The following is a 26591-nucleotide window of genomic DNA, read 5'->3' on the forward strand; positions in this document are numbered from 1 at the left end:
GGCATCTGCCCTTGGCATTCAATCCGTGTATAAATTCAACCGTAGCAGGCCAAGGCCCCAATGAAAAGAGAAAAATGAGTTTTCCAGGGCTTAGAATAGTAGCTATGAAGCTGGGCAGTGGTGGCGCATGCCTTTAGTCACAACACTGGAGAAGCAAAGGCAGGCGGATCTCTGAGTCTACAGAGCAAGTTCCAGGACAGCCAGGAACCCTGTCAGGAAGAAAAGGAAGGAAGGAAGGAAGGAAGGAAGGAAGGAAGGAAGGAAGGAAGGAAGGAAGGAAGGAAGGAAGGAAGGAGGGAGGGAGGGAGGGAGGGAGGGAGGGAGGGAGGGAGGGGGAGGGAGGGAGGGAAGAAAGAATGATAGACATGAACTTCCCTCTGCAGCCAACTGCCTGCCTCTCACCTCTGCTAACCATGTCACTCTGACAGAGAGCCTCTCTGAGCTTCACTGACTTAGCGCTGTCTTTCTCCAAACGTGATTTCCAATAGCTGCCCAAAGCCTGGCCATGGTGAGACCAAAGAAGCCAGCGTTTCTGTGCGTGTGTGCGCGCACATGTGTGTCTGTGTGTCTGTGTGTGTGTCTGTGTGTCTGTGTGTGTGTCTGTGTGTTTCTGTGTGTGTGTGTCTACATGTGTGTCTGTGTGTGTGTCTGTGTGTCTGTGTGTGTGTCTGTGTGTTTCTGTGTGTGTGTGTCTACATGTGTGTCTGTGTGTGTGTCTGTGTGTCTGTCCGTGTCTGCATGTGTGTCTGTGTCTGTGTCTGTGTGTCTGTGTGTGTCTGTCTGTCTGTCTGTGTGTGTCTATGTGTCTGTCTGTCTCTGTGTGTGAAATTATCCTAGTAGTTCCCCCATACAGCATGTTCATCACTCAAGCGGCTTCCTCCGACTGCGACTCATCCGTAGAATTTGTATTCCAACCCAACTTTGCCCATCACTCAGACACTTACGACGCATTGATTTCCGACCGTCCTCAGAAGACTGGAAGCTCATTTGTAGGGTAACCCTTGTTCCTTGTTTTGGGAAGGGCTGGCTTCGTGCCAGGGATGGACTCTATTTCTTTTAAATCACTTCCATGGCTTCCCACGCTTACTACAAAGGCAATGACATGCTCAGTATTGTTCCCACAACTCAGCAGAGAGAATCACCCCGTATGGAAAGAATCGCAGTTGGCTCTGGAGTTCTTGGAGCAGTTTTTAGTTTTTAGTTTAAAATGAGGAATATATGCCTTGGTGTTCTACAAAAATAGGATCACACTGAACACACGGTTAAAGCTGTCTCTTCTGTCTGTGAACACTTTCCCTTCTCACTTGGAGTGCAGTGGCCGCTCACCCCACCACAGGCTGCCTTAGTCTGACTGCCTGCTACAGTGTACACTTGGGTTAGTCCTAATTTTTTTTTTTTTTTTTGGTTCTTTTTTTCGGAGCTGGGGACCGAACCCAGGGCCTTGCGCTTCCTAGGCAAGCGCTCTACCACTGAGCCAAATCCCCAACCCAGTCCTAATTTTTTTTAAGATATATTTATTTATTTTATGTATGTGAATGCACTGTCGCTGTCTTCAAACACACCGGAAGAGGGCATCGGATCTCATCACAGATGGTTGTGAGCCACCATGTGGTTGCTGGGAATTGAACTCAGGACCTCTGGAAGAGGAGTCAGAATTCTAAACCACTGAGCCACCTCTCCAGCCCCCTAAGCCTCTTAAAAAGACTTATTTTTTTTTTTAGCTTATGTGTATAGTGAGGGTGTATGTGAGCATGAGTGTAGGTGTCACGGGTGTTGGATTCTCTAGCGCTGGAAGTAAATTATGAGCCAACTGATGTGGTCCTGGGAAGGAAATCCAGTCTTTTACAAGAGTAGCGTGTTCTCTAGCATGTGTAAGTTTGTTTATTTTTTTTATTTTTTTTTTGATTTATTCATTTATTATATATAAGTACACTGTAGCTGTCTTCAGATACACCAGAAGAGGGCATCGGATCTCTTTTTACAGATGGTTGTGAGCCACCATGTGTTTGCTGGGAATTGAACTCAGGACCTCTGGAAGAGTAGTCGGGTGCTCTTAACCGCTGAGCCATCTCTCCAGCCCGTAAGTTTGTTTATTAAGACAGGGTTTCTCTGTGTAGACCTGGCTGTCCCGGAACTCACTCTGTAGACCAGGCTGTCCGAAAACACAGAGATCTGCCTGCCTCTGCCTCCCATGTTAACACATGGGTGTGCACCACTCTTCCTGCCGGCTCCAGCCTTTGCTTTTTTATTTTCCAAGACAGGGTCGAATGTCATCCAACTGCATGCTCAAAGGGTTTTATGTGGTTCAGGTGATCAAACCCAGGGGCGTCATATGTTAGGCAAGCACAGAGCTGCACCCCTGGCATCTTTTTTTTTTTTTTTTTTTTTTTTTTTGGTTCTTTTTTTTTGAGCTGGGGACCAACCCAGGGCCTTAAGCTTCCTAAGTAAGCGCTCTACCACTGAGCTAAATCCCCAGCCCCCCTGGCATCTTTTTTGTTTGTTTTGTTTTGTTGGTTGTTGTTGTTTTCTTTTTCCTTTTTGTATTTTGTTTTTTAGACAGGGTTTCACTATGTAGCTCTGGTTGTTCTGGGATTCACTATGTAGACCAGCCTGGACCTGAACTCACAGAGATCTGCCTGCCTCTGACACCCAAGTGCTGGGATCTAAGGCGTGCATCGCTACATCCTACCATGACCTCTAGCTTTTAACCTCGAGATGCTCTTCTTAAATTGCCCAGGCCAGCCTTGAACTTAATATACCTTAGGCTGGCCTCTAATTTGAACTATTTGCTTTAACCCCTGGAGTAGCTGAGATCAAAAGCATGTGCCTGTAGGCCCAGTTCTCCATCCGTGTTTTGGCCTGACTTCTGCCCATAATTCTTCCTTTCCACTGCTGGGCTCCCTTCCCAGGGACACTGCTTAATAAAACTGCACCAAGGTCCCAGCACGGATCCTGTTTCCTGGACCCTCCTGGACTCAGACAGTGAGTAGGGAGCACCCTGTGCCTGTCTCCCAGTAGTGAATTCAAGATGCACTAGGTCTGCGGGCCTAAGAGGCTGACAACTGGCCTGCTCCTGGGCAGCCCCCGCCTGCCTGACTGCATCAGTCTGCTGAGGAAGCTGCCTGTATACAGCTATCTTGCCCACATAGCCAGGATCATAGTCCATGGAACCGTATCATTGTGCCGTTTCACAGATATGGAAAGCCGCTCAGAGAAGGTAAGCAACTGGCTGATGGCCACACAGCCAGCAGGAAGCCAGTTTGAAGGTTAACTCAGAACCATCCGTATTCGTTATGCTTTAGAGCTGTTCAGGGCACTGGAACACATTAAATGCCAGTGACATTGTAAAGCTCTCATGTGAATATCTGGCTCAGAGGAAATGGTCCATAAAGAATTCCTAAACAGGAACCCTCAGGGCCAGGTGAGGTGGCTTGTGTAGAACAGAGACAGCCCTGAGCATGTGAAGCCCCGGGTGAACGTGTTGTTGACATGCATGTAGCCATGTCAACGACCCCAGAGCCTCAGCCATGGAGGAAGCCATGGAGGTCTTCCCAGGCTTGGCTCAGGAGAGGGCAGAGTCTTCCTCAGGTCCAAGTGTGAATGTTGACAGTGCACGCAGAAACATCCGCCAGTAGCCTGAAGACCACTCCCCTACAGAGACCGCACCTACTAAGGTCAGCAGAACCTGTCTTCTTGGTCAGCTCTACACCATAAACCCTGCCTCTTTGTTTATCTACATGTGATAACTCCCTCCTTGTTCAGCTGTAACCCCGCCTCTCTGTCGAATATAAACATATATATATACACATATATACATATATACATACATATATACATATATACATACATATATATATGTATATATACACATATATACATATATACATATATATATACAACTATATAATAAACGGGCTGCACTCTTGTGCCCTGCACTCCTGCCGAGAGCTCAGACCCCCATCCTAACTTTCTCTTCTTTTCTTCAGTCCCTCACTGCCCTAATCAGGTCCCTTCCTGGAGCCTCACTGACAAGACAATGGCTCACACCTGTAACCCAGTGTTTGGTAGGCTGAGACAGAAGGATTGCCACAAGTAAAGCAACTCTGGGTAACATAGTAAGGTTCAAGCCAGCCTGGGCTGGTACACAGTAACACCTTGTTTCAAAAAGGAAAAGGGATAGGAAGGAAGAAAGGAGAGAGGAAGGAAGAGAGAATGGGAAGGAGGAGGGAGGAAGGGAGGAAGAAGGGAGGTAGGAGGGAGGGAAAGAAGGAGGCAAAACCCTTCAGGCTTCCTTTTTTTTTTTTTTTTTTTTTTTAAGATTTATTTATTTATCATATACAAGTACACTGCAGCTGTCTTCAGATACACCAGAAGAGGGCATCAGATCCCATTACGGATGGTTGTGAGCCACCATGTGGTTGCTGGGGATTGAACTCATGACCTCTGGAAGAGCAGTCGGTGCTCTTAACCGCTGAGCCATTTCTCCAGCCCTTCCTTTTCTTTTAAAAATGAGTTCTAAACTCCTTTCTTTGACTTGGTCACTGGGCCAAGCTTGTGCCCACCACGGGGCCTTGCAAGTGCCCTCCTTATTCCTGAGGTTCTGGTGTTTTCTATCTTTTCTTGGCCAAGATTTCCCCCATATCTCAGCTCTGACATCATTCCTATGACCTTCCCTGACCACAGTGCGGTTTTCAAACCCCCATCACCCTGACGGGACCTGTTTTATTGCGTTTATTTGTCTAGTTAACCATTTGTTGAAACAGGGTCTTACTATGGAGACTATGTTGACCTCAAGCTCTCACCTCGCCTCTTGAAGGCAATGTGACAACACTGTGGCTCAACTGTATTTTCTTCATACCTAAGGCTGGCCATGGTGGCACACGGCTTTAATCCCAGCTCTCAGGAAGCAGAGGCAGGGGGAGCTCTGTGAGTTCCAGGCCGGCCTGGTCTATATAATGAATTTCAGGAGAGCCACAGCCATAAATAAATAAACAAACAAACACCCACAAACAAAGCATTAAAAAATAAAATAAAAACTCTTACGTAAATTCCTCCCTACTTCAAGAGAGCAGGGGCATGTCTTGTCCCTACTGTGTGCTGAGGATCTAGGATGGTGCCAAACAGAAAAGGGCATTCATTCGGGAAGACGCACAGGCCTTGGAAGACGGTCGGTAGTGTTTGCATGGATCCCCACTACTCTGTAAAAAGCAAGATCCCCTTTAATGAAGTGGAGACCTCTGGTTTCTTTGGAAAGTTGGTTATGTCAAATGATGCTTCGCTGGGGCACACAGGTGAAAGGATGTTTTGATAGAGCAAACACAGGAGAGGACCCTTGATGAAGGAGTATAAATGTGACCCCACAGACAGTGGGAGACGAGCACTGAGCACTGGTTTGGTTTGCTCCACCTCGCTCTTCTTCACCGAGACGCGAATGTATCGGTTCGCCTTACATTCTTACATTGAGCTTACGTTGTTGAGCTCACGTTGTGACGATGCCACCACTGAGAGAAGAAACTCGACCAAGAACTGCCTGTGAGGTTCCTGCAGCCGCTTGCCTCTTCTGACGCCTGGCCTCAGGTGGTTGGCAGCGAGCCTAACGGTTCCTTCAGGATTGAACCACAGCTGCAGGTTCGTGCCTGGGCTCTGCCTGCCTAGAGGACTGGGCTGCGGCTGCTGAGTTTGCTGTTTGGTGTTTGCTACGGGACTGAACTGCTGCCCAGGAAGATCGAGCTCGCCCCCTAAGAACTATTACTGAGCAGGTTCACTTCCCCCACATCCTACTAACGTTTCTCTTCTGCTACCTCTGCTGGGTGGTGGGCTAGAGGAGAGGTTGAACCCTTACAAAAAGTAGGTTGCAAATAATGTATGCCTACACTTTAATCCCAGCATCGAGGATGCAGACCTTTATAAGTTTGAGGCCAGCCTGGTCTACATAATCAGTTCCAGCCACCCAAGGCTACACAGAAAGACCCCGTGTCAAAACAAAACAAACAAAAGCTTTAAGAATTAAAAAAAAATAAGTGAAGAGTAATTAAAGACACCTGAGGTGACCTCTGACCTCCATGCACACAGAAAACATGTGCATGTGTACACACACTCATACATATGTGCATGTACACACACACACACACACACACACACACACACACACACACACAGAGCAGTATGTCCTAACTGAAAAGATGGCTGATTAAGATGCTCATTAAGTCTGTTAGTCTGTTGTGCTGAAGATGAAACCCAAAGTCTCATGTGTATTACACAAGTGTGCTACATTTTCAGCCCATCAGGATTTGTGTGTGTGTGTGTGTGTGTGTGTGTGTGTGTGTGTGTGTCTGGCTTATTGGTTATTTAATGGACTTTTTTTTTTTTTTTGCTTTGTGCTTGTTTTTTTGAGATGGGATCTTTATGTTTGTTTTTTGAGATGGGATCTCTAGCTGCCTAGGCTGCCCTTGAACTTCCGGACTCAACCGATTCTCCTGCCACAGACTCCCTAGTAGCCAAGACTTCAGGTGCACCACAAGCCCCAGGTGGGAGGTGTGTCTGCATAGGACACCGGGAACCAGGGAGGAGTGTCTGCTTGCCCGAAGCTGTTTTTTCACAGAGACCTTCTAGAATTTCATGTATGTAGCTTTCTGATACCTAGCTGGGTTCAAGCAATCCTCCTGCCTCAGCTTCCCAGATAGCATAGTGCGCTCTCTCTCTCTCTCTCTCTCTCTCTCTCTCTCTCTCTCTCTCTCCTATGTCCAGGGTCTTAGTGTGCAGGCCAGTTTGATTGGAATGTTACTGCCTCAGCCTCCTAAGAACTAAAATTACAAGTATGCACTATTCCCATATTCCCCCTGCTCTGTGTGTGTGTGTGTGTGTGTGTGTGTGTGTGTGTTACGTATGATATGTGGTATAGTGTATGTAATGTCTGCATAGTATGTTTGTAGTGCGTGTGTAGTATGTGTGTGTGGTGTGTGTATGTGTATGGTGTAGTGTGGTACATGTGTGTATGATGTGTGTAGTTTGTGTGCAGTCTGGTGTGTACTGTCTGTGGTATGTGTATATGATGTGTGTGGTATGTGTGTGTGGTGTGTGTGTATAATGTGTTGTGCATGTGTGGTGTGTGTGTGCAGTGTGTGTGGTGTATGTGTAGCATATGTGTTTGTGTACAATATGTGTGTGGTATGTGTGCATATATGGTGTGTGTGTATTGTATGTGTGTAGTGTCTGTGGTATGTATATATGATGTGTGTGGTGTATGTGTGTATAATGTGTTGTGCATGTGTGGTGTGTGTGCAGTGTGTGTGGTGTATGTGTAGTATATGTGTTTGTGTACAGTATGTGTGTGGTATGTGTGCATATATGGTGTGTGTATTGTGTGTGTGTATTGTGTGTGTGTTGTGTGTGTGTATTGTGTGTGTGTATTGTGTGTGTGTTGCGTGTGTGTGTTGCGTGTGTATTGTGTGCGTGTGTATTGTGTGTAGTATGTGTGTGTGCGTGTGTGTGTATTGTGCGTGTGTGTGCGTGTGTGTGTATTGTGTGTGTGTGTGTGTGTGTGTGTGTAGGTCCCATGTAGATGCAGGGTATTTTTCTTCAATCATTCTCCACTTTTCATTTTGAGACAGAGTCTGACACTGTACCCAGCAGTCACTGATTTGGCCGGCCTTGGGGACCAGCAAGCTCCAGGGATCCTCCAGTCAGTCTTCTCAGAGTTGGGATCACAGATGTATGCCGCTACACCAAGCCTGTCTCCACATAATGTGAGGCAGAATCTGACCAAAGATCAAGACGGCAAAGGATAACGACGTCTGAAGGCCACGCTGCCCAGCCTCTTATCCTGCTCCAGCCACGCATCAGATGTCTGTAGGCTCCAGTGGAGTGTCGACTTTTTAGCAGGGGCAGCCTGCAAGCTTCTGTGGTGTAATGTAGGCAACTGTATAACCCAAACGTCAGAGGTGTGATCTGCAGGGAAGCCCCTGGGCAGCTAATAATGTCCTGCTCGCTGGGTGACCTCCAAAATTAATGATTTTGAAGTCAACTAAGAATGAATGCTGGGCTTTGCTCTGGCAGATTGCCTGGCATCTGGGATTCTGCGGGGGAGTCCTATTGCATAAGGCTTTTGTTTGGCAACAGCTCCTCCTGTCCTTGCCGTAAACGTAGCCATCTCAAACCCCACTAATTTTACCTGGTGTGTTCCTAAGGGGCTCCAGGTCTGGGAACATTCCAGCCTCTGATGCTTGATGACACAGCTGTTGAGAGTATGCTTTTGAACAGGTAAGTGGTAAAGAACACAGGGTTTGTCTTTTGTCCCCTTGTAGTGGTAAAGGAATCTGTGACGTGACCCAAAAGTCCCACTCAGAGCTTACCGCTTGTTTGAATATCCCACTGTGCCATCTCTGCTTGCATTGATGTATAGCTTTAAGATATAGGAGTCAAACTGAACTAAATTATAGCCTGCTTCCCCTCCCCCATTTAATCTTCCTTCATCGGCACACACCCTTTGCTGGTTAGTCTTCATGCAGTCAAGTCTATGAGGAATTAATCATCCCTGTGCAGGCTGTACTGCCCACCTTGGGTAGTATCATCCCTCTGTAGGCTGTACTGCCCACCTTGGGTAGTATCATCCCTATGCAGGCTGTATGCCCATTGTAGGCAGTATCATCCCTATGTAGGCTGTACTGCCCACCTTGGGTAGTATCATCCCTATGTAGGCTGTACTGCCCACCTTGGGTAGTATCATCCCTATGTAGGCTGTACTGCCCACCTTGGGTAGTATCATCCCTATGCAGGCTGTATGCCCATTGTAGGCAGTATCATCCCTATGTAGGCTGTACTGCCCACCTTGGGTAGTATCATCCCTATGTAGGCTGTATTGCCCACCTTGGGTAGTATCATCCCTATGCAGGCTGTATTGCCCACCGTGGGTAGTATCATCCCTATGAAGGCTGTATAAGAAAACTCGATGTGCCAGGCAGTGGTGGCACATGGGAGGCAAAGGCAGGTGGATCTCTGTGAATTCAAGACTAGCCAGGTGTTCAGAGAGAGCTCCAGGCCTGCTAAGGCTATAGAGAGAGATCCTGTCTCAAGAAAAAGAAAGTTAGCTGAGCATAAGTCTGAACGCTAGCCGTGTTCTTCTGTAGTTTCTGCTTGAGCTCCTGCCTTACTTCTTGCAGCCATGGGCTGTGACTTAGAAGTATAAGCCAAATACATCGTTCCTCTCCAGGCTGCTTTTGGTCAATGTTTACTTTTTCTTAGCTTTATTGATTTTTATTATATGTGTACTGGTGGTGTTCCCACATGTGTGTCTGTGCACTATGTGTGTGCAGTACCCACACAGGGCAGAGGAGGGCTCAGATCCAGTGGAACTGGAATTACACAGTAACAATATGGATGATGGAAATTGAACCAGGGTTCCCCTGGAAGGGCAGCCAAACCTCTTAACAGTTGGGTCAACTCTCTAAACTCCAAGAACGTTTTAACACAGCAACAGAAGAGTAACTAAAACACACCCCAATCTTTGTAATGTCTACAGGTCTACACTGATTTCTCCTCTTTTATTCAGTGCTTAAGAATGGCACATAGGGCCTTGCACATGAACTGCTAAGCATTCGTTCTAAGGCCCAGCTGCATCCCATCCCTGAATTTTCTTTAATTAACCATTCTTGAGGGCCAGTGATGTCGTTCAGTGGTAGAGTCCTTCTAGCAGGTCCAAGACCTCCGCATTGTAGGGAAACAAGCGAAAGGAAAAGCGAGGTGAGTACAGTTAGTCATTGAGTGATCTACTTTTTCTTCTTTTTTAATCCCAATGTTCCAATGATGTGTGTGTGTGTGTGTGTGTGTGTGTGTGTGTGTGTGTGTGTGTGTGTGTGTGTGTGTGTGTGTGTGTGTGTGTGTGTGGTGTGGTGGTAGTTGTAGTGGCTATTACTCATCTGTAAGGACTGGGCCAGGGGCTCCAGGTTCTTTTGTTCTAGAAATTGAAATAAGGGTTCACAGATGTTGCAAAGTAGCCAGGAGACAATGCAAAAGTAAAGCCATAGAAGGAACAGGGGGAGCTACGGAATAACAGGCTACGTGAACAAGTGTACGTAAGAGCCCAGACTGAGGCTTCCTTATATGGGTTTAAGAGGAAGAGATGATTGCAAAGGGGTGCATTGAGGGTGGCTCTTTTTTTTTTTTTTTTTTTTTTTTTTTCGAGCTGGGGACAGAACCCAGGGCCTTGCGCTTGCTAGGCAAGTGCTCTACCACTGAGCTAAATCCCCAACCCCGAGGGTGGCTCTGTTTTGATTGATAGATTATAAGTTTTCTATTATGCATCTGATTTTAATCAAAGCATATCCAGTTGTGCAGACATAAGATAGGAGATTCTAGATAGTTTGCCTTGCATGTTGCTGCCCCAAGTGAGGAATCTCTACCATGTTAAATGGAGCCCAGTGTGCTTTACGTGCATGTACTCCAAAGCATGTAGGCCAGCCCAGCCCACTTCCCTTGGTTTTAGAATGTTCCACAGGATGTGTTTGAGTAGAAACCAGGCGTCATAAGGGGTAACCAAGGGGACTAATTTCTTTCCAGTTTAAGATGTATGTATGTATGTATGTATGTATGTATGTATGTATGTATGTATGCATCCTCATGCAGTTGGGGGCCCAAGAATGGCAACATGGTGCTAGAAGCATTATTTTTATATAACCCAAGCTAAGTGGAGCGCCAGGTTTCAGAGCCATTCCCTGTGCTCGCCTGCCTCAGATGCTCTTACTTTTTTTACCCTTGTCAACCCCAGGAGGCAAGAAACTGATTTCCACTGGGCATGGTGATGCATGCATAGACTGGTAGCACTCAGAAGGTAAGACCACAGAGTTGGAGCCCAGCCTAGTGTTTCACAAGGAATAAATGAGAGTGATAAACAAACGCTTGTTCACAAGAAACACTTGTAATCTCAGTGTGGACTCAAAGTTTTAATCCTCCTGCCTCAAATTACACTTTGAAATTATTCCTAAGTCTAACTGACCTCCGCTTCATTCAGTTCAAGTGTTGGCAAGATGATTAACAGAATGTCACTTGCTCTGAGCCCTTATTTATTTTTGAGACAAGTTTGCATAGTTTGATTGTCCTAGAGCAAGCTCCAGACCAGGCTGGCCTCAACTCCTAGAGATCTACCTGCCTCTGCCTCCTGAATGTTGGGCTTAAAGACTGCCTGCCTGACAGGCCCTGACTACGGATGCACAAGTAGGCAAACTAGATGATTTCTAGGGTCTCTCCCGTCTCTGCATGGATTTCCTGGTCTGAATCATCCTTCGGAGAAGGTTCTAGATTATCTAGCTCTAACTCTTAGGAGGTTCTAGGAAACTAACTGCATGTAGGTGAGTCATTTACTTTCCCAGGACAATTTTTTTTTTTTTTTTGTTCTTTTTTTCGGAGCTGGGGACTGAACCCAGGGCCTTGCACTTCCTAGGCAAGCGCTCTACCACTGAGCTAAATCCCCAACCCCTCCCAGGACAATTTACTATATATGTGCATATGCCTGAAAATGAACGGTGCCCATGGAGGTCAAAGGGGAGTGAGTGTAATCCTCTGTAGCTGGCAGCTGTGACCCACCCAGGATGGTACGTGGTTTCAGATCCCATTAAGAGCAAGTGCTCTTAACCACTATGCCTCTTCTGGAGCAGCTTTTCAAAGTCACAGAGCCCTCTGTGCAATAAAGAGATCATCATCCTTATTAACTCTATCTTACAGATGAGGCGACTCAGGTCCAGCAGGGCTGGGTGTGGCCCTTGGTACACATGGCTAAGAACTGCTGGGTTTGGTTTAAATTCACACTCATAAACTGACATTTCTACAAGAGGTTGTAGCCCAGAGACATGGAGATTACCAAAAGTCACTCAGCAAATTAAAAGGTAGAAGATAAGACTTCAGCCCGAGAAAGGAATTGAGTCAAGGCTCCCAGAGTAAAGTTTGTCCCCATGGCTAAGAGAATAATCTTTGTGATTTAAGAATTGGGGTTGGGGATTTAGCTCAGTGGTAGAGCACTTGCCTAGGGAAGCGCAAGGCCCTGGGTTCGGGTCCCCAGCTCTGAAAAAAAAGAACCAAAAAAAAAAAAAAAAGAAGAAGAATGGAGGGGACTGAAGAGATGGCTCATCGATTAAGAACACTGGCTGCTCTCCTAGAAGACCTGGGTTCAAGTCTCAGCACCTACATGCAGCTCACAACCATCTGTATCTCCAGGTGCAGGAAATCTAATGCTTCCTTGGGCACCACAACACCCATATATAAAAACAAAAGACTGGAACTATTAGTTTAAAGAGAACTTATATTTAGGCTGATGTACTGAAATGAGGATTCTTGAGACATTAATGGAAAATTCCAAATGGTGGAGTCTTCAGGCGTTTGCACTGACTCAACTACCAAGCAGAGATCAGGAAGTTAAGAAAGTACCCAGTGCAAAAGCAGGTCGCATGAACAATTTACATTTATTTGTTGACAGCCATAGTCAAATGCACTTCAAACACAGCACAAGGTAGAGTCTGTTTGCACGGTGGAGCCACTGCTTGCCAACGCACTGGTGGTTCATGAGAGTAACTTGAGGTTCATCCTCAGGCTGAGGCCCCAGCTCCAGGCTGACAGCTGACAGGTGCCTGTCCCTTCTGGACGGAAGACGCAGGGAGTTACTCCTGTTTCTCGTACTTGTGCTTTATGTGTTTCCACAGTTTCTGCATTAGAAACACAGGAGTTCACTGTTAACCTTTGCCCTCACACTCCACAACCACTCTTGCTCTCCAAAGAGAATACCAAGAAATCAGTGTCTGACCGATTAAAAAAGGTAGCTGTGTGGACGGTGGTGGAGCACACTTTTGATCCCAGCATTTGGGTGGCAGAGACAGGTGGGTCTCTGAATGAGGCCTGATCTACAGAGTGAGTCCTAAGACAGCCAGGACTAGAGAGAGAAACCCTGACTGAAAAACCAATATCCAAACCAAAACAAAAAAAGCAGCGTAAGAAACCACTCACACTCCATTACCATGTTAAGTGGGAAGGGAACCAGCACTTTTACAAGAAATTAAAGTAGATTGAAAGAATGGTCCCAAAATCACTAAATAAAAAAAAAAAAAAAAAAAAGCACCTTGAAAATGCCTAGGCTCCCCAAAATTTCACATTGAGTCACTTTTTATTTCTTCAGACTAAATTGGCTATAGTCCTCATTCCAAGAAGCACAGGAAAATGGGTGAATTCTGACAATGTACTTAAGACAACTTCTGATCCCAGGAAATGCTTGTAAAAGATCAGAGGGGCAACACTTTCATTTTGTAAGGAAGCTGCCCCCACCAGAAGAAATATGGCAACTAGTAGGCAGACCCTTTCTGGGTAGGTCAGAGCCCTGAGGGGGCTGGAGAGATGGCTCAGTGGTTAAGAACACTCTGATTGCTCTCCCAGAGGACCTGGGTTCAGTTCCTAGCATTCATATGATGGCTCAAAACTATCTGTAACTCCAGTTCCAGGAGATCGACCACTCTTTTCTGACCTTCCTGGGCACCAGGCACACGTGGTGCACAGATGTACATGCAGATAAAACACACACGTATAAAATTAAAACGATAAAATTCAAAAACAAATAAAAAAAGCTAAGAAAGGAAGGAAGGTAAGAAAGAAGGAAACTCAGTGGAAGAGCTGGTCGGTGGTGGTGCAGGCCTTTAATCCCAATGCTCACTTAAGAGAGGCAGGAGGGTGAGCCCCAGGCCAAGCCTGGTCTACCAATCTAGCTCCAGAACAGCAAGGGCTACACAGAGAAACCCTGTCTCAAGAAACTAAGAAAAGGAAAGCAGTGGATGAACATGCTGGCCATCAATAACATGCCTTTCCCAATACAATCACAATCTCATGGCATGCACAGAATCTGGAACAGTTACGTCAAAGAGGGCTGGCCATTTCCTATTTTATATTCCCATGTTCTCCTAAGACATGCAGCAAATGCTATCTTTCAGTGCTATCAGCAAGTATGACTGGTAGCACTTCATTTGTATCCCAAGATCTACTATGATCTTTACTCAATACCACGGTTAAGTGGAAAGTTCCAGTATTGCCAGCAACGGTTTGAGATTTCATAGCCTCCACTTTTAACCCAAAGTGAGAGCATGGGTAGCCTTGGGAACTGAAACATCAATTGTAAGAGGTCAGCCACATAGTCTACGGAGATCTACTTTTAACGACTGTCCTGCTGAAATCCACTCTTGAAATTATCAAGGGCGGCAACTCAACACCGACTTATGCAGTGGTTCAGACCCGTAAGCCCTCTGATGTCTCAGGAGTTAGTTAGCTTTTGCAAATGAATATGTGGAACTGTGTGACAGGACATACCAGTACTCCCAATCCCTGCAATGAGGGGTCAATGTGAGACTTAGGGCTTACACAAGTCAAGCGAACTAAATGTATCAACGAGCATAGTTCACCCCAGTCCTGGTAAGACTTGTTCCGTCCTACCTCCCTCCCAGTCACCCTTCAGGCGGGCCCAAGGTCAGGATGGCCCAGGCCCTCACCCCCTCGTTGATGTAATCGTAGACCGCGTCTGCACCCTGATCGAAGGCGCGCTCGAAGAACAGGGCGCTCACTGCGATGGTGAGGGCGAAGGTGGAAGTCCTGCGGAACAGCAAGGAGTACAAACGCGAAGTGAACGTCGGCGACGCCATGTTGCCTCGCTGACGAACTGGCGCCACTGCGCCTGCGTAGCGACCAACTTCTCACTCCAAAAGTTTCAACGCGCACTGCTTTATAGGAATTGTAGTTTCTCGGTATCTCAGAGTCGACGTTTTGAACCATTAAAGAAACTGACAATGTGCACAAGATAACAGATTATTACAATGTCCATATTCCAGACAGCTAAAGTTTGATAAGACTTATTTTCCAGTTTTTCTCCTCAACCGTTTACTGTGTTTGACTATTTTGAACTACAACTCCCGAAAGCCCCTTGGCTTACCCATCTTCCCCAGCGCTGTCTTGCCTTAGCATTCCGCTTTCTCGGTACCTTAGGAAGGACTACGAATCCCAGCGAGCAGAGCGCGACACGAGGACACAAGAGGAGGAGCCCGGAGCTGTCTAGCCGCGGAACCAGGTATCTTTGGCCAGACGTCAGCGTCCAAGCTTTAGGCTCTTTTCCCATTCAGAAGAACAGGCTCTTCATTTTAAGTCTGCGCTATCAGCATTTTCTAGCATGGGGAGTAGCTAGAGAGGCGAGGTGACCTTAGTTTCTGTGGCCTCATCCCGCCTCTCTGCCTAATCTGTGAGCTTACTCCAGGTGTAGGCTTGGAGGTGTCCTGGAGTTAGAACTCTGAAGCCATGCCTCAGGGGGAAGAGTGGCTTTGCCCTTGCTTCCTGTTCCCCAGAGCATAGGCTTTGAAGCCAAGAATTCTGGCTTCGGTGGCGGGTTGTAAAAGGCACCCTACAAATAATTTTCTAGGGATCCCCTCTGCTTCTTGAGATGGTCCTCAGTAGATGATAGGTCCCAGCTCTCGTGGAGCACTCTGGCTGTGGTGCGTGGGCGATGGGGAAGCCCAGCATTTCTGGAAACTAGTACTTTGTAAAAGAGAAAACTCAAATGCCTGGATAGGTTGGTTGCTCTTTAAACCTGAGTAGCGGCTTAATGGAGGTCTGGATATATTATAGCAAGGTAAACAGGATAATGTTTGTGCATCGCTTTAGAGCTGCACTCCTGGGGTGCTTGAGAAAGTGTAGAGTGACCTCTAATGAATTGGTGGCCTGAATTCATCTCTAGTCTGGCCTTGAACCCCTGGTGTGGAGTTGTTTATTTTTTCCTAATTGCACTAGGGAGTCACTGTAGGGTTTTAAGATGGGATGTAACAAGGTCTAATTTACACTTTAATGTTATCTCTCTGGCTAGTTGGCAGAGCATAAACTGAAGAGAGGAAATTACAGAAGTAGGTAATTTAGAGTTAGAGAGGATTAGAATAACGCTCAGATTTGAGATGCATTTTGGTAGGTAGGGTGGACAGCAAGCTAGCAGGTGTGTACCAGAAAGAGGAATTAAGAGGTAGGCTCGATTGTGGGTGCCTTTAGTCTCAGCCCTCCAGAGGCTGGTGGGTCATGAGTTCAAGACCGGCCTGGTTTACAGATTCCAGGACAACCAAGGCTATACAAAGAAACCCTGCCCTGAAAAACCAACCAACAAACAAAACGAACAAACAAAAGAAAGAAAGAAATTAACATCTAGAGATAAACTAAGGATTGACTACAGGGACTAAACGGTTTGTGTTTGTTTGGAGACAAGGTTTCACACCTGTTCAGGCTTGCCTGGAACCAGCTACCTAAATTAGCCTGACTTTGGTGATCCTCCTGTCTCTGCTCTCTCTGGAAGGCTGAAATTATAGATAAGCACGACCATGCCTGGCCTGTAAATTGTGTGTTTAAAGATTTGGTTTTGGTTATTTTAAATTATGCATATGTCTGGGTTGGGGTGGTGGTGGTGGTGAAGGGGTGACATGTGCTCCTGAATGGCAGTACCCACAAAATCCAGAAGAGGGTATGGCATCCCCTGGAGTTGGAGGTTGTGACCTATCAAATGTGGGTGCTGGGAACCAAACTCAGGTCCTCTGTTAGAATATGACATTCTCTTCACATGATCTCCAGCTCTGTGAATTGTGTTTTGTGTGAGTTGTCCCTTAGATATGAAGTAGAAACATCTAGAACAAATTGGGCTAGGATTCTGAAGTTCAGAGGACCAGTCTGAGCCTGGGACATGCTGCTATAGGACTATGATCCCAGCACTTGGGAGGTAGAAGTTCAAAGTTATCCTTGGCTGCATAGTGTTTGAGACTGGACCAGACCATGTGAGCCTCTTCCTCTTAATTAATCAATTAAAACCCAGAACTGATTTCTAGGCCTAACAGGAAGCAGTGAGCCTTCAGCTTTGGGAGTATTGACAAGAGTCCTACAACAAACCAGTTTGGTTAATGGCAAGTTAGTTCAGACGACAGGGAATCCTTTTATGTGGGTTGAGTAGGACTAGGGGACTTAAAGGTGGTTGACTTAACTTTTTATTTAAAAGATTATTTTTTTAAAACTTTATTATCGGGGGTTGGGGATTTAGCTCAGTGGTAGAGTGCTTGCCTAGGAAGCGCAAGGCCCTGGGTTTGGTCCCCAGCTCCGAAAAAAAGAACCAAAAAAAAAAAACTTTATTATCTTATGTGTGTGACTGTGGTGTGTGTGTGTGTGTGTGTGTGTGCTCGAGTGTGTTTGTGCACGCACACACACCACATTTGTGCATTATGTCCCCTGGAGACAAAATTATGGAGAACTGTGAGCTGTCATGTGGGTACTGGGTACCAAACCCAGGTCCTCTGCAAGAGGAACAAGTACTCTTAACTACTGGGCCATCACTCAGGCCTCATTGTTGTTGTTGTTGTTGTATTTTTGTTTCAAAACAGGGTTTCTCTGCGTAGTCCTTGCTGTCCTGGAACTCACTTTGTAAACCAAACTGGCCTCAAGTTACAGAGATTTGACTGCTGCTGCTTCCCAAGTGCTGGGATTAAAGGCATGTGCACCACCACTGGGCTCCATATGACTTTTTTTTTTTTTTTTTTTTTTCTTTTTTTCGAGCTGGGACCCATCCATATGACTTTGAGACAAGATTTTACTATAGAATTCTGGCAGACCTGGCAGCAATTTGTGCTCTGTAGAGCACGCCGTCCTCTAACTCAGAGGCTGATGTATTTCTGCCTCTCGAGTGCTGGGATTGAGGGCACGGGCCAGCACACCCAGGGAGGTTTTACTTGTTTAAATACGTATGTTTGTTGAAGCAGGTTCTCAATGCGTGGATCAAGACTCCTTTGAGTCAATGGCCTTTTCACAGGGGTTGCCTGAGTCCACTGGATATGGATACAGATATGGAGTCGTAATGAAAATAGTTTTCTGCTTAAGGGTCACAATAACATGAGGAACTGTATTTAAAGGTTAGGGGTTAGGAAGGTTAAGAAGCACTGACTGGGGTCTCTTTTACATAGCCCTGGCTGTCCTGGAACTCACTCTGTAGGCCAGGCTGGCCTCAACTCACAGAGATCCACCTGCCTTTGCCTCCCTATCGCTAGGATTAAAGGTGTGCGCCATCATGACTAGCCTTAATTTTAGTTTTTAATCTTTCAAGTTAAAGTTTTTAATTTTTAAGGGACTGGAGAGATGACTCAATGGTTAAGAGCACTGTCTGCTCTTTCAGGGGACCAGAGTTCAAATCCCAGCACCCACATGGCGGCTCATTGTTGTCTGTAACCTCCGTTCCAGAAGATCTGACACCCTCATTTAGACGTATGTGCAGGCAAAACACCAATGCACATAAAATAAAAAAATTAAAACATCAATTTTTCATTTTTAGTAACATTTTTAATACTGAGCATAGTGACACATTCCTTTAATACCTGTAATTTGAGAGGAGGATGAGGCATACCTCTGTGTGGTTGAAGCTAGGCTGAGCTACATAGCAAGTTCTAGACCAGCCAGGACTACATAGTGAGACCCAGTCTTGATTTCTTTTTAGGTCAGGTGGTGGTGGCACTTGGGAGGCAGAGGTAGGTAGATCTCTGAGTTCCAGGCTAGCCTGGTCTACAGAGCTAGTTCCAGGATAGCCCTGTCTCGGGGAAAGTGAAACTTTGTTTTGTAACATAATTGTTGAGCCAGGCATAGTCTGCTTAGCTGTAATCCCAGCACTCTGGGAGACCAAAGCAGAAATAACGAAAGTTTGAGGCCATCCCTAGGCTATGGAGTGAGACTGTGTCTGGGGCAGGGGGGAGTCTTCAATGTTCTACATCAGATTTTAGGGAAATAAGAAAAACGACCTTAACTTCTTTCTGATTAATTTTTGAACTCAAGTTGAACAAACTAAATTCCTCTAGACACTCAGCCCTACTTATAGTTTAATTACAATCCCTGAAACATTTAACTCCATCTATAATTTTAATATATTTGATTTTCTTTTTAAGTACTTGGGATGTATAACCTAACAAGCTCAATTTCCCCCAGGATTCTTAGTTACCGGCAAATCTAATTAATTAAGCTTATGCCGAATTTAAATTTCTTGCAAACAATTCAATACTTTCTAAAATTGATTGTGCGCAGGGATAGAATTCATAAACACATTTTCATACAAGTTGGTTGTCCTGTAGTCTTGCTTTTGCTTCCATGCCTTATATGCATATGAATATAGTTTATGGATATGGATAAAATCCAGGCCTTCCCGATGGACCACACGATGCTTGTGTTTCTGTTCTGACTCACTTCCCTTAGAATGATGCTCTCCAGTTACGTCCATCTCCCGTAAATGATGTAATTTTGTTCTTTATGCTTAGGTAAAATTCCACTGTGTCTGTGTCCCATTTCCTTAATCCACTTGTCTGCTGATGGACACCTAGGCTAATCTAGGGTATTGTGAGTAGTGTGGCCGCCCACGTGTGTTATGGGTGTGTGTGGTGTGTTGAGCCGTGTCCTCAGGTATTACCCAAGAGCAGTGTGGCCAAGTGTATGCGAACTGAATGAGCGTTAGTGTTTTGAGGAACCATCGTGCTGGTTTCTACAGCGGCCAGGCTAATAAACCCTCGAGGCAGCTGTGTGTAGAGTAGGGTTTGTTTCCTGAAGCGTCTTCCCCAGCATTTGTTGTTGTCTTAGTGACAGCTGTTCTGACGGCTGAGCTGGAACCATGCAGCATTTTCCATTGTTTTGAAAAAGGATCTCTTCTCCATGTAGCTCTGGCTGTCTTGGAACTCACTCTGTAGACCAGGCTAGCCTTAAACTCACAGTGATCCACCTGCCTCTGCCTCTGAAGTGCTGGGATTGAAAGCATGTACCACCATACCCAGCTTACTATTTTTTTTTCAATTGAAATTTTTTTCACATAATATATATTGTTATTGTTTCATTTTCTAAGACAGGGTTTCTCCGTGTAGCCCTGGCTGGCCTGGAACTCAGTATGTAGACCAGGCTGGCCTTGAACCATATAGTATATTTTGATCATTTTAACCCTCTCCCAGTTCCTCCCAGATCCTCCCTCACCTCCGTACCTACACAACTTTATCTTCTCTTTCTCTCTCCCCCTTCCACTCCCCCGCCCATTGTTCAACTGTTAAAAACTTAGAATACTGCTAAGAAATTACAGGCTCAGGAGCTGGGGGTTAACTCAGTTGGTGGAGTGCTTACTTAACACAAACAGGGCCTTGGCTTCGATCTCCAGCATGGTGTAACCTGGGAGTGAGTGCTATGCACTTAACCAGTAACCCCAGCGTTAGGAAGGTGGAGGCAATAGGATCAGATGCTCAAGGTCATCCTCAACTGCGTAGAGAAATTGAGACAAGTTTGAGCTACATAAGACGCTGCCTTAGATCAACACCCCACCCCCACCTGCCCCAGTGTCTCCCTCAGGTGATATAAGAATATAGGGGAGGAGGGGTGGACCCAAGGTAACTTTTTTAGCACCTTGTGTCACTCTAGCCAGAGTTGCTAATCTCTCAACCTAAAGCCATAAATCTAATATCAGTTACTAACATCCATCTTACCAGTTACCTAACTAGTAGTTTAGCCTTAGATTTTTGTTTTGTTTTGTTTTTGTTCTCTAAGGCATGCTCTAGCACTGCCTGGCCAGCCTTAGATCTTAACTCAGAATTCCAGTGATCATCTGTCAGATATTTTGGATATCAATTTTCTTTTAATGTGATGAATGCTTTTAAATACCCCATTACACAGGTTTGTGTTGTGCTGTATTTTTGAGACATGGTCTGGCTCTTTAGACCAGGCTAGCCAGGAAATTGAGACACTCCTACCTCAGCTTCCTGAATGCTGCGGTTAATGGGTTACACAGATTATTCCTAGGGTCAAGATGAGCACAGTGACTCTGATTTACTCTCCTACCTCGTACGTTTTAAGCTGTTGGGATATGAAAAGTTGTTCTCCAATTCTACAAATTGACTTAGAGTTACTGCTCCTTCCGTGAGCTGAGTGAAGTATTGATTATCAGTCTCTTTTCTGACTGAACTCAAGTCCAGCGGTCTGTGTTTAGTTAGAATGTGTTCCCAGCAAGGCTGCCTTCAGGATGTAGGTGAAGTTTATTCCTCAGGGTTCTGTTCTTACAGAGAATCTGGACTCACTGGTTAAAATACAGCTCTCTAGGTCATTTTCAGATCCGCCAAGTCAGAATTTCTGAGACTTGGACACAGGACACAGTTTTGAACAGCAAGAATAGGTGTTGAACCCAGAGCCAAGTGGTGTGTGAGTGTGGTGTTTGTGTGTGAGTGTGATGTGTGAGGTGTGAGTGTGGTGTGTGTGTGTGTGTATGAGAGAGAGAGAGACAGACAGACAGACAGACAGACATGTATGGACAAATGCCAAGGTACATCTATGGCAGCCGGAGGCCAGCTCTGTGATGTCTCCTCTCTGCCTCTGTGTATTCCGATGATCGAAGTCAGGTCATCAGGCTTCTGTGAAATCACCTTTACCCAGTGAGCCATCTCACCAGCTCAAGACTTCATTTTCAACAAGGTTCTCCCGTAGGAGGCAGAGTTGTTTTGAGTAGGGCTGGTTTTAGAAGGGTTGGTATGAGGCAGGGCAGAGTGGGTGAGCAGAGGGCCTTGGCTAGCAGTGAGGAAGTGAGAGCTGACTTAGCCCCCAGCGATGGCAGGAAGGAGGCAGGACAGCCAGACATGGTCTGGAGTCCAGTGTTTAGCTCAGGAGCTTCCTTCAGACTATTTTTGTCTCTCCTATTTGGAAACTCCGGCCTCTTGAGACCTATAACCATCTAATGAAAGACTGTCTGAGCTCATGGCCCCCGGAGCTCAGAACCAGGTGCAGCCAACCTTCACTTGGGTTGCTAGGCCAGGTCTGTTAAATCAGGGTTTGCCTTGACACTTACCGAAGGGAGCTGAAGGAAATGTTTCTTCTGTCCTTTCAACATCGACCCAAGCTGATTTATCCAGGTGAGCAAAGTCCTCAGAACCGTCTATGGTAGCCGCCTAAGTAAGGGAAGAGTAAAACGTATCCTTGTCTGACAGATCTAAACTCAGAGCCCCTACTACTGAGCCACATCTCAGTTCTTACTTCAAAATTTAAAAATAGACATATGTGTGTATATACGTATATATGTTTTGCCTGCATGTAAATGTATACATATGTGTATCACATATGTGCTTGGTGCTGGTCGAGGTCAGAAAAGGACATTGGATTCAGTGGAACTAGAAATACGAATTGTCGTGAGAGACCTTCTGGGTACTGGCCCTCTGCAGGAGCAGCAAGTGCTCTAAGCCACTGGGCCGTCTCCAATCTTACTCCTTTTTAGCACAGGTTCACATTATGAAGTCCTAACTGGCCTAGAGTTTGCAGTGTAGACCGGTCTGGCCTCACACTCGAAAAGGCTTGCCTCTACCTCCAGTGTGCTGGGACTAAAGGCACGACCACGGTCTGCACAGTCCCCACTCTTTGAAGGGAATATTTTTAGAAGGGGATATTTTTAGTTTTAAGGGGTTTCAAAGAACCTACGTTAAATGTAGAACTTCTTATAAGAATAGCAAAATGCAAAGTGAAAAATAAAACATGTATTTCCTGAGCCAGGGATAACCATGGTAAATATTCTATGTCTGTTCTAGTCTCTATTCGTTAGTGGAGTCTTTTTTTAAAAAAAAGATTTATTTAATTTTATGTGCATTGGTGTTTTGGCTACATGTATGTCTGTGTGATGGTGTCAGATCTCCTGGAACTGGAGTTACAGATAGTTATGAGCTGCCAGTGGTGGGAATTGAACTCAGGTCTGCTGGAAGAGCAGCCAGTGCTCTTAATGGCTTGAGCCATCTCTCCAACCTGGAGAAAAAAATCTTTTGCCTTGAGAAATGCTGTTCTGCTGTGTGTATGGTTGAGTTGATAAACTGTTTTCCACATAACATTTGAGTGAACATTTGTCCAAGAATGTCCTTGAACTTTATTTGTATTTTTTGAGACAAGGTCTTGTATGTCCTAGACTGGCCTTAAATCCAATAATGTACCCAAAGCCAGCTTTGAACCCTGATCCTCTTGCCTGCACCTCCTATGCTGGAATCGCAGGCATGAATCACCCGGCACACCTAGTATTTTTTGTGCTTTTGTGAGATGGTCTTGCTCTTCCTCAGACCGGCCTGAAACTGTTGGAGTCAAGTGATCCTCTCACCTCAGACACTGTCAAGTAGTTTAGTGACCAGTACCAACCACTGAACTGTGGTTCACGCCCTGTTCACAATACTCCCAACAGTGGTTTCTCTGTGGATTGTTTGGGGACCAAAATGAGGGTAGAACTGTCACATCAGACTCTGTGATGCTGCCACCCCACCCCACATGGAACTCTGAGCAACTTGCTCAGCTTGTAGCTAGCAGTGGGTACCACCAGCTACTCTTGGTGTTGTACAGTTAGATTTCAGTGTCAGGATCAGCTTCATGACAGTCACAAAGTGCTGGAGAAGCCAGGTGTCGCCCACACCTTTATTCCGGCAGAGGTAAGCAGATCTCTGTGTGTTCCAGGCCACCGCGGGCCTCATAGTGAGAGCCTGCCTCACAACAAACGGCCCCTGAGGGCTGTGCATGTGTGAGTAGGAGGGGCTTCTGGTGACTGAACTCAGGAAGTCTTTGTACCTGTGGTTGTCACAGATTGTTAAATGCTTCTTGTTTGGCTTGGCTTTTCACTTGTTTGGTTGGTTTTTGGTTTTGGTGTTTTGAGGCAGGATCTCTTTACATAGACCTGACTGTCCTGGAATTCACTATGAAGTCCACACTAGCCTTGAACTCACAGAGATCCTCCTGCCTCTGCCTCCCCAGTACTGAGATTAAAGGAGTGCACCATAATACCCATCTGTTAAATGGTTTTTAAAATTCATTTACTTCACTGTATTAGGTATTTTTGCTTCATAATAAAATACCTCATCAAACTTGGTGACTTAAATATATATATATATATATATATATAAAACACACACACACACACACACACACACACACACACACACACACACAGATTTTGAGACAAGGTCTTATTCTATCCTAACTGGTTTGGAACTCACTAGGCAGACCAGGCTGGTTTCAAACTCCCACAGATCCACCTGCTTCTGCCTCCAGAATATGCTACCAACATAGCTACAACGTTTATTACCTCATGCTTTGAGGGTCAGGAACTTGGGAGTAGCTTAGCTGAATGATTCCAGCTAGATTGTCAGCCAGGGCAGTCACCTGAGGTCAGCCTGGAGGACTGGCTGTTAGGAGGTACTCAGGAGTAGGCATGTGGGGTCTCAGCCCCTGACCACATGGGCTTCACTGTCAACACTGCTCACTGCGTGGTGCATAACTACCCTCAGACCAGGTGACTGACTAAAGAGAGAGCCAAGAAAGAGGCGGAGTTACAACGTGTCCTGGAAAGTGGCCTGTCCCTTCTTGGTCACATAGAACAGTCCTGGCATAGCTTGAGAAGGGACTGTACAAGTTGGAAAAGCCAGGAGGAAGAGTCACTGGGGTGTAGGGTCTGGCTGCTGCTTCCACAGGTGGGCACTGGGTACCACCGATGTGCTAAGCTCTGAGCATGTGACTGGTCCTCACAAGCATCTCAGAGATAGTGTCAGGGACCATTTCCTCATCAATGCCCTGCCCGAGGGCAGCACGGGTGGAGTTGAAGCTTCACTGAGAGGTTGTATGTACCTCTCAATTAGTGTTTCCTTTTGTGGTTGTAGGACCAACACAGCCAACCTGGTCATGTGGCCTGTCCCTGATGCCCAGGATCCTACTGCGTGTTCCTAGCTTGGAACAGGTCAGCATTTGGTATTTTAAGTACAATTTCTATGGAAGGTGTGTCACTTTCTAACCATTGTAAAAATAAGCTCCCTTAAGTTAGGAATTGTCTGTGCTTAGGAAATGCAAACCTTCAGGATCGGTCAGAGTAGCCTGACTCTGTAGGCCCTTGCTCTCTGTGCTTCACTCTGTCGTCTACCACCTGAGGCTATTCCCTGAGGACTTAGAGGCAGCACCTGCTTAGATCCTGGCCCCGACCCAGACCCCTGAACTGGTAGGCCACCAACAGCCTTGGCTTGCTGGGAACGAGACCATGCACTTTACCCCAGGAGGCAAGCACAGGACTAAGGACCGGACGAGAACGTTGTGTGCAGTCAAGCATTACAATATCTAAAAGTGCTCCTATATACAGGCCCTCCTGCTTCCTTGACTTCCTTTGCAGTAGGGTCCTGAGCACGCAACCTTGGGCCATCCCCACAAGGCAGTTCTAATCCCATCAGTTCCTGAGAGCAGAATGGTTCTGGGACATGGCCGTGCTACTCATGGGCATGTGACGGAGCTGTGCTTTACTATGTGCCTGAGTTCCAGGGGTGTCAGAACGAAAGAATAACAGGTAAGTGGGCTTGAGGGCAGCATGTGTGAGCACAAGTCCAGCACAGTTACAGTCTATGTGCCAGCTGCTGGCCAAGGCCAAACTGTTGGCTTGTTTTAACCCCATACCAGCACCACCTCCACCCTCAAGATGTGCACAGTGGGAGGAACTATACTGATGAAGTGCAAGCGTCTGCCCCACTGTAGCCTCAGAGGGGCAGCAGGAGAGGGGAATGAGTTCTAGAGTCCTGCTCTGGGGTACTTTGGCCTTGAAGCCTCCCCCAGCACTGCATGGAGGGGGCCCAAGATGAGGCATGAGGCTCTCAATATTACTGGTTCAGAGCCTTCTGAGACGTTGTTAATATCACTACTAATAATCGTTGCCATTATTGTTAGCTGCCAACTGTGAGCAGGTCAGCAGGACTGAGGAGCTGGTCCTCATGAGCAGAACAGACCCCCACTAAAGGACCTCTGTAAAGGTGAAGCGAGAATGGAGTCCAGGGCTGGGGGTAAATAGCTCAGTGCAGGACACTTGCCTGGTGTGCATGGGGCCCTGTGTTCAGTCTCCAAAACACTTGGGGTACTGAAGAGACGGCTAAGCCATTCAGAGCACTAACTGCTCTTCCAGAAGACCCAGGTTCAATTCCTAGCATCCATGTGATGGCTCAAGGCCATGTGGAACTCCAGTTCCAGGGGATCCAGCACCTTCTGGTCTCTGTGGGAACTGCATTTGTGTGATCTAATACATACATGCAGACAAAGCACCCAAACACATAAAATCAATTAAGAAAGGGGTTTTTAAAGAATGGAAGTGAGATGCAGGCATTCCTGAATCAAATTTGAAGCTGTTTCCCTTCACCTACCCTCTGTGTGTTTTCCTCTTCCTGTACTGTATGGGTAGGGGCTGGTCATCGAGCCTGGAAGATTGAAGCCAGGTACAGTGACATGGCCAGGACAGGCGTAGGCGCTAATGGGCAGCTGCACAGCAGAACAGGTCAGAGCTCTGCAGAGTCAGGTGTCCTGTGCGGGGGCTGGGTGCAGTGGGAGTCCTACCTGCATGGCTTTTCCAAAAGGGAAGGCGATGGCATCAAACGAGGTGGAGGGAGGGCCTGGCTCTGCAAGCCGCTCACTATGCAGGCTCCATGTTCTTGGCAGTTGGGAGCGATGGTGGGTTAGACAGAGTTCGTGGCCCTGGAGCCTGTGTTCTGTCGGGGGAAGGCGGCCCATGAAAGAATAACCCTGCA

The 26591-nt window shown here is 46.3% G+C and overlaps 2 protein-coding genes across 3 annotated transcripts in view; one reads left to right on the forward strand and one right to left on the reverse strand.

Moving 5' to 3' along the window:
• Positions 1-12433: 12433 nt before the first annotated feature.
• LOC116912279 (cytochrome b-c1 complex subunit 9) lies at positions 12434-14701 on the reverse strand. Its single transcript, XM_032916275.1, has 2 exons — positions 14511-14701; positions 12434-12689 (listed from the first exon to the last, which is right to left on the reverse strand). Exons 1-2 carry the CDS (start codon positions 14658-14660, stop codon positions 12645-12647), a joined length of 195 nt encoding a protein of 64 aa, XP_032772166.1. The 5' UTR covers positions 14661-14701; the 3' UTR covers positions 12434-12644.
• Positions 14702-14990: 289 nt separating this feature from the next.
• Zmat5 (zinc finger matrin-type 5) overlaps positions 14991-26591 on the forward strand; it is a 39261-nt gene continuing 27660 nt past the window's right edge. Inside the window, exon 1 of one of the 2 annotated variants that reach the window (XM_032916273.1) lies at positions 14991-15082. The gene's annotated coding sequence lies outside the window, so the exon portion shown is untranslated. Of the gene's footprint in view, positions 15083-25209; positions 25370-26591 lie in introns of those variants that run through there. The other variant, XM_032916274.1, reaches the window with a different exon arrangement.

The sequence above is a fragment of the Rattus rattus genome, chromosome 11, assembly GCF_011064425.1.
Source record: "Rattus rattus isolate New Zealand chromosome 11, Rrattus_CSIRO_v1, whole genome shotgun sequence".
Classification (NCBI taxonomy): domain Eukaryota; kingdom Metazoa; phylum Chordata; class Mammalia; order Rodentia; family Muridae; genus Rattus; species Rattus rattus.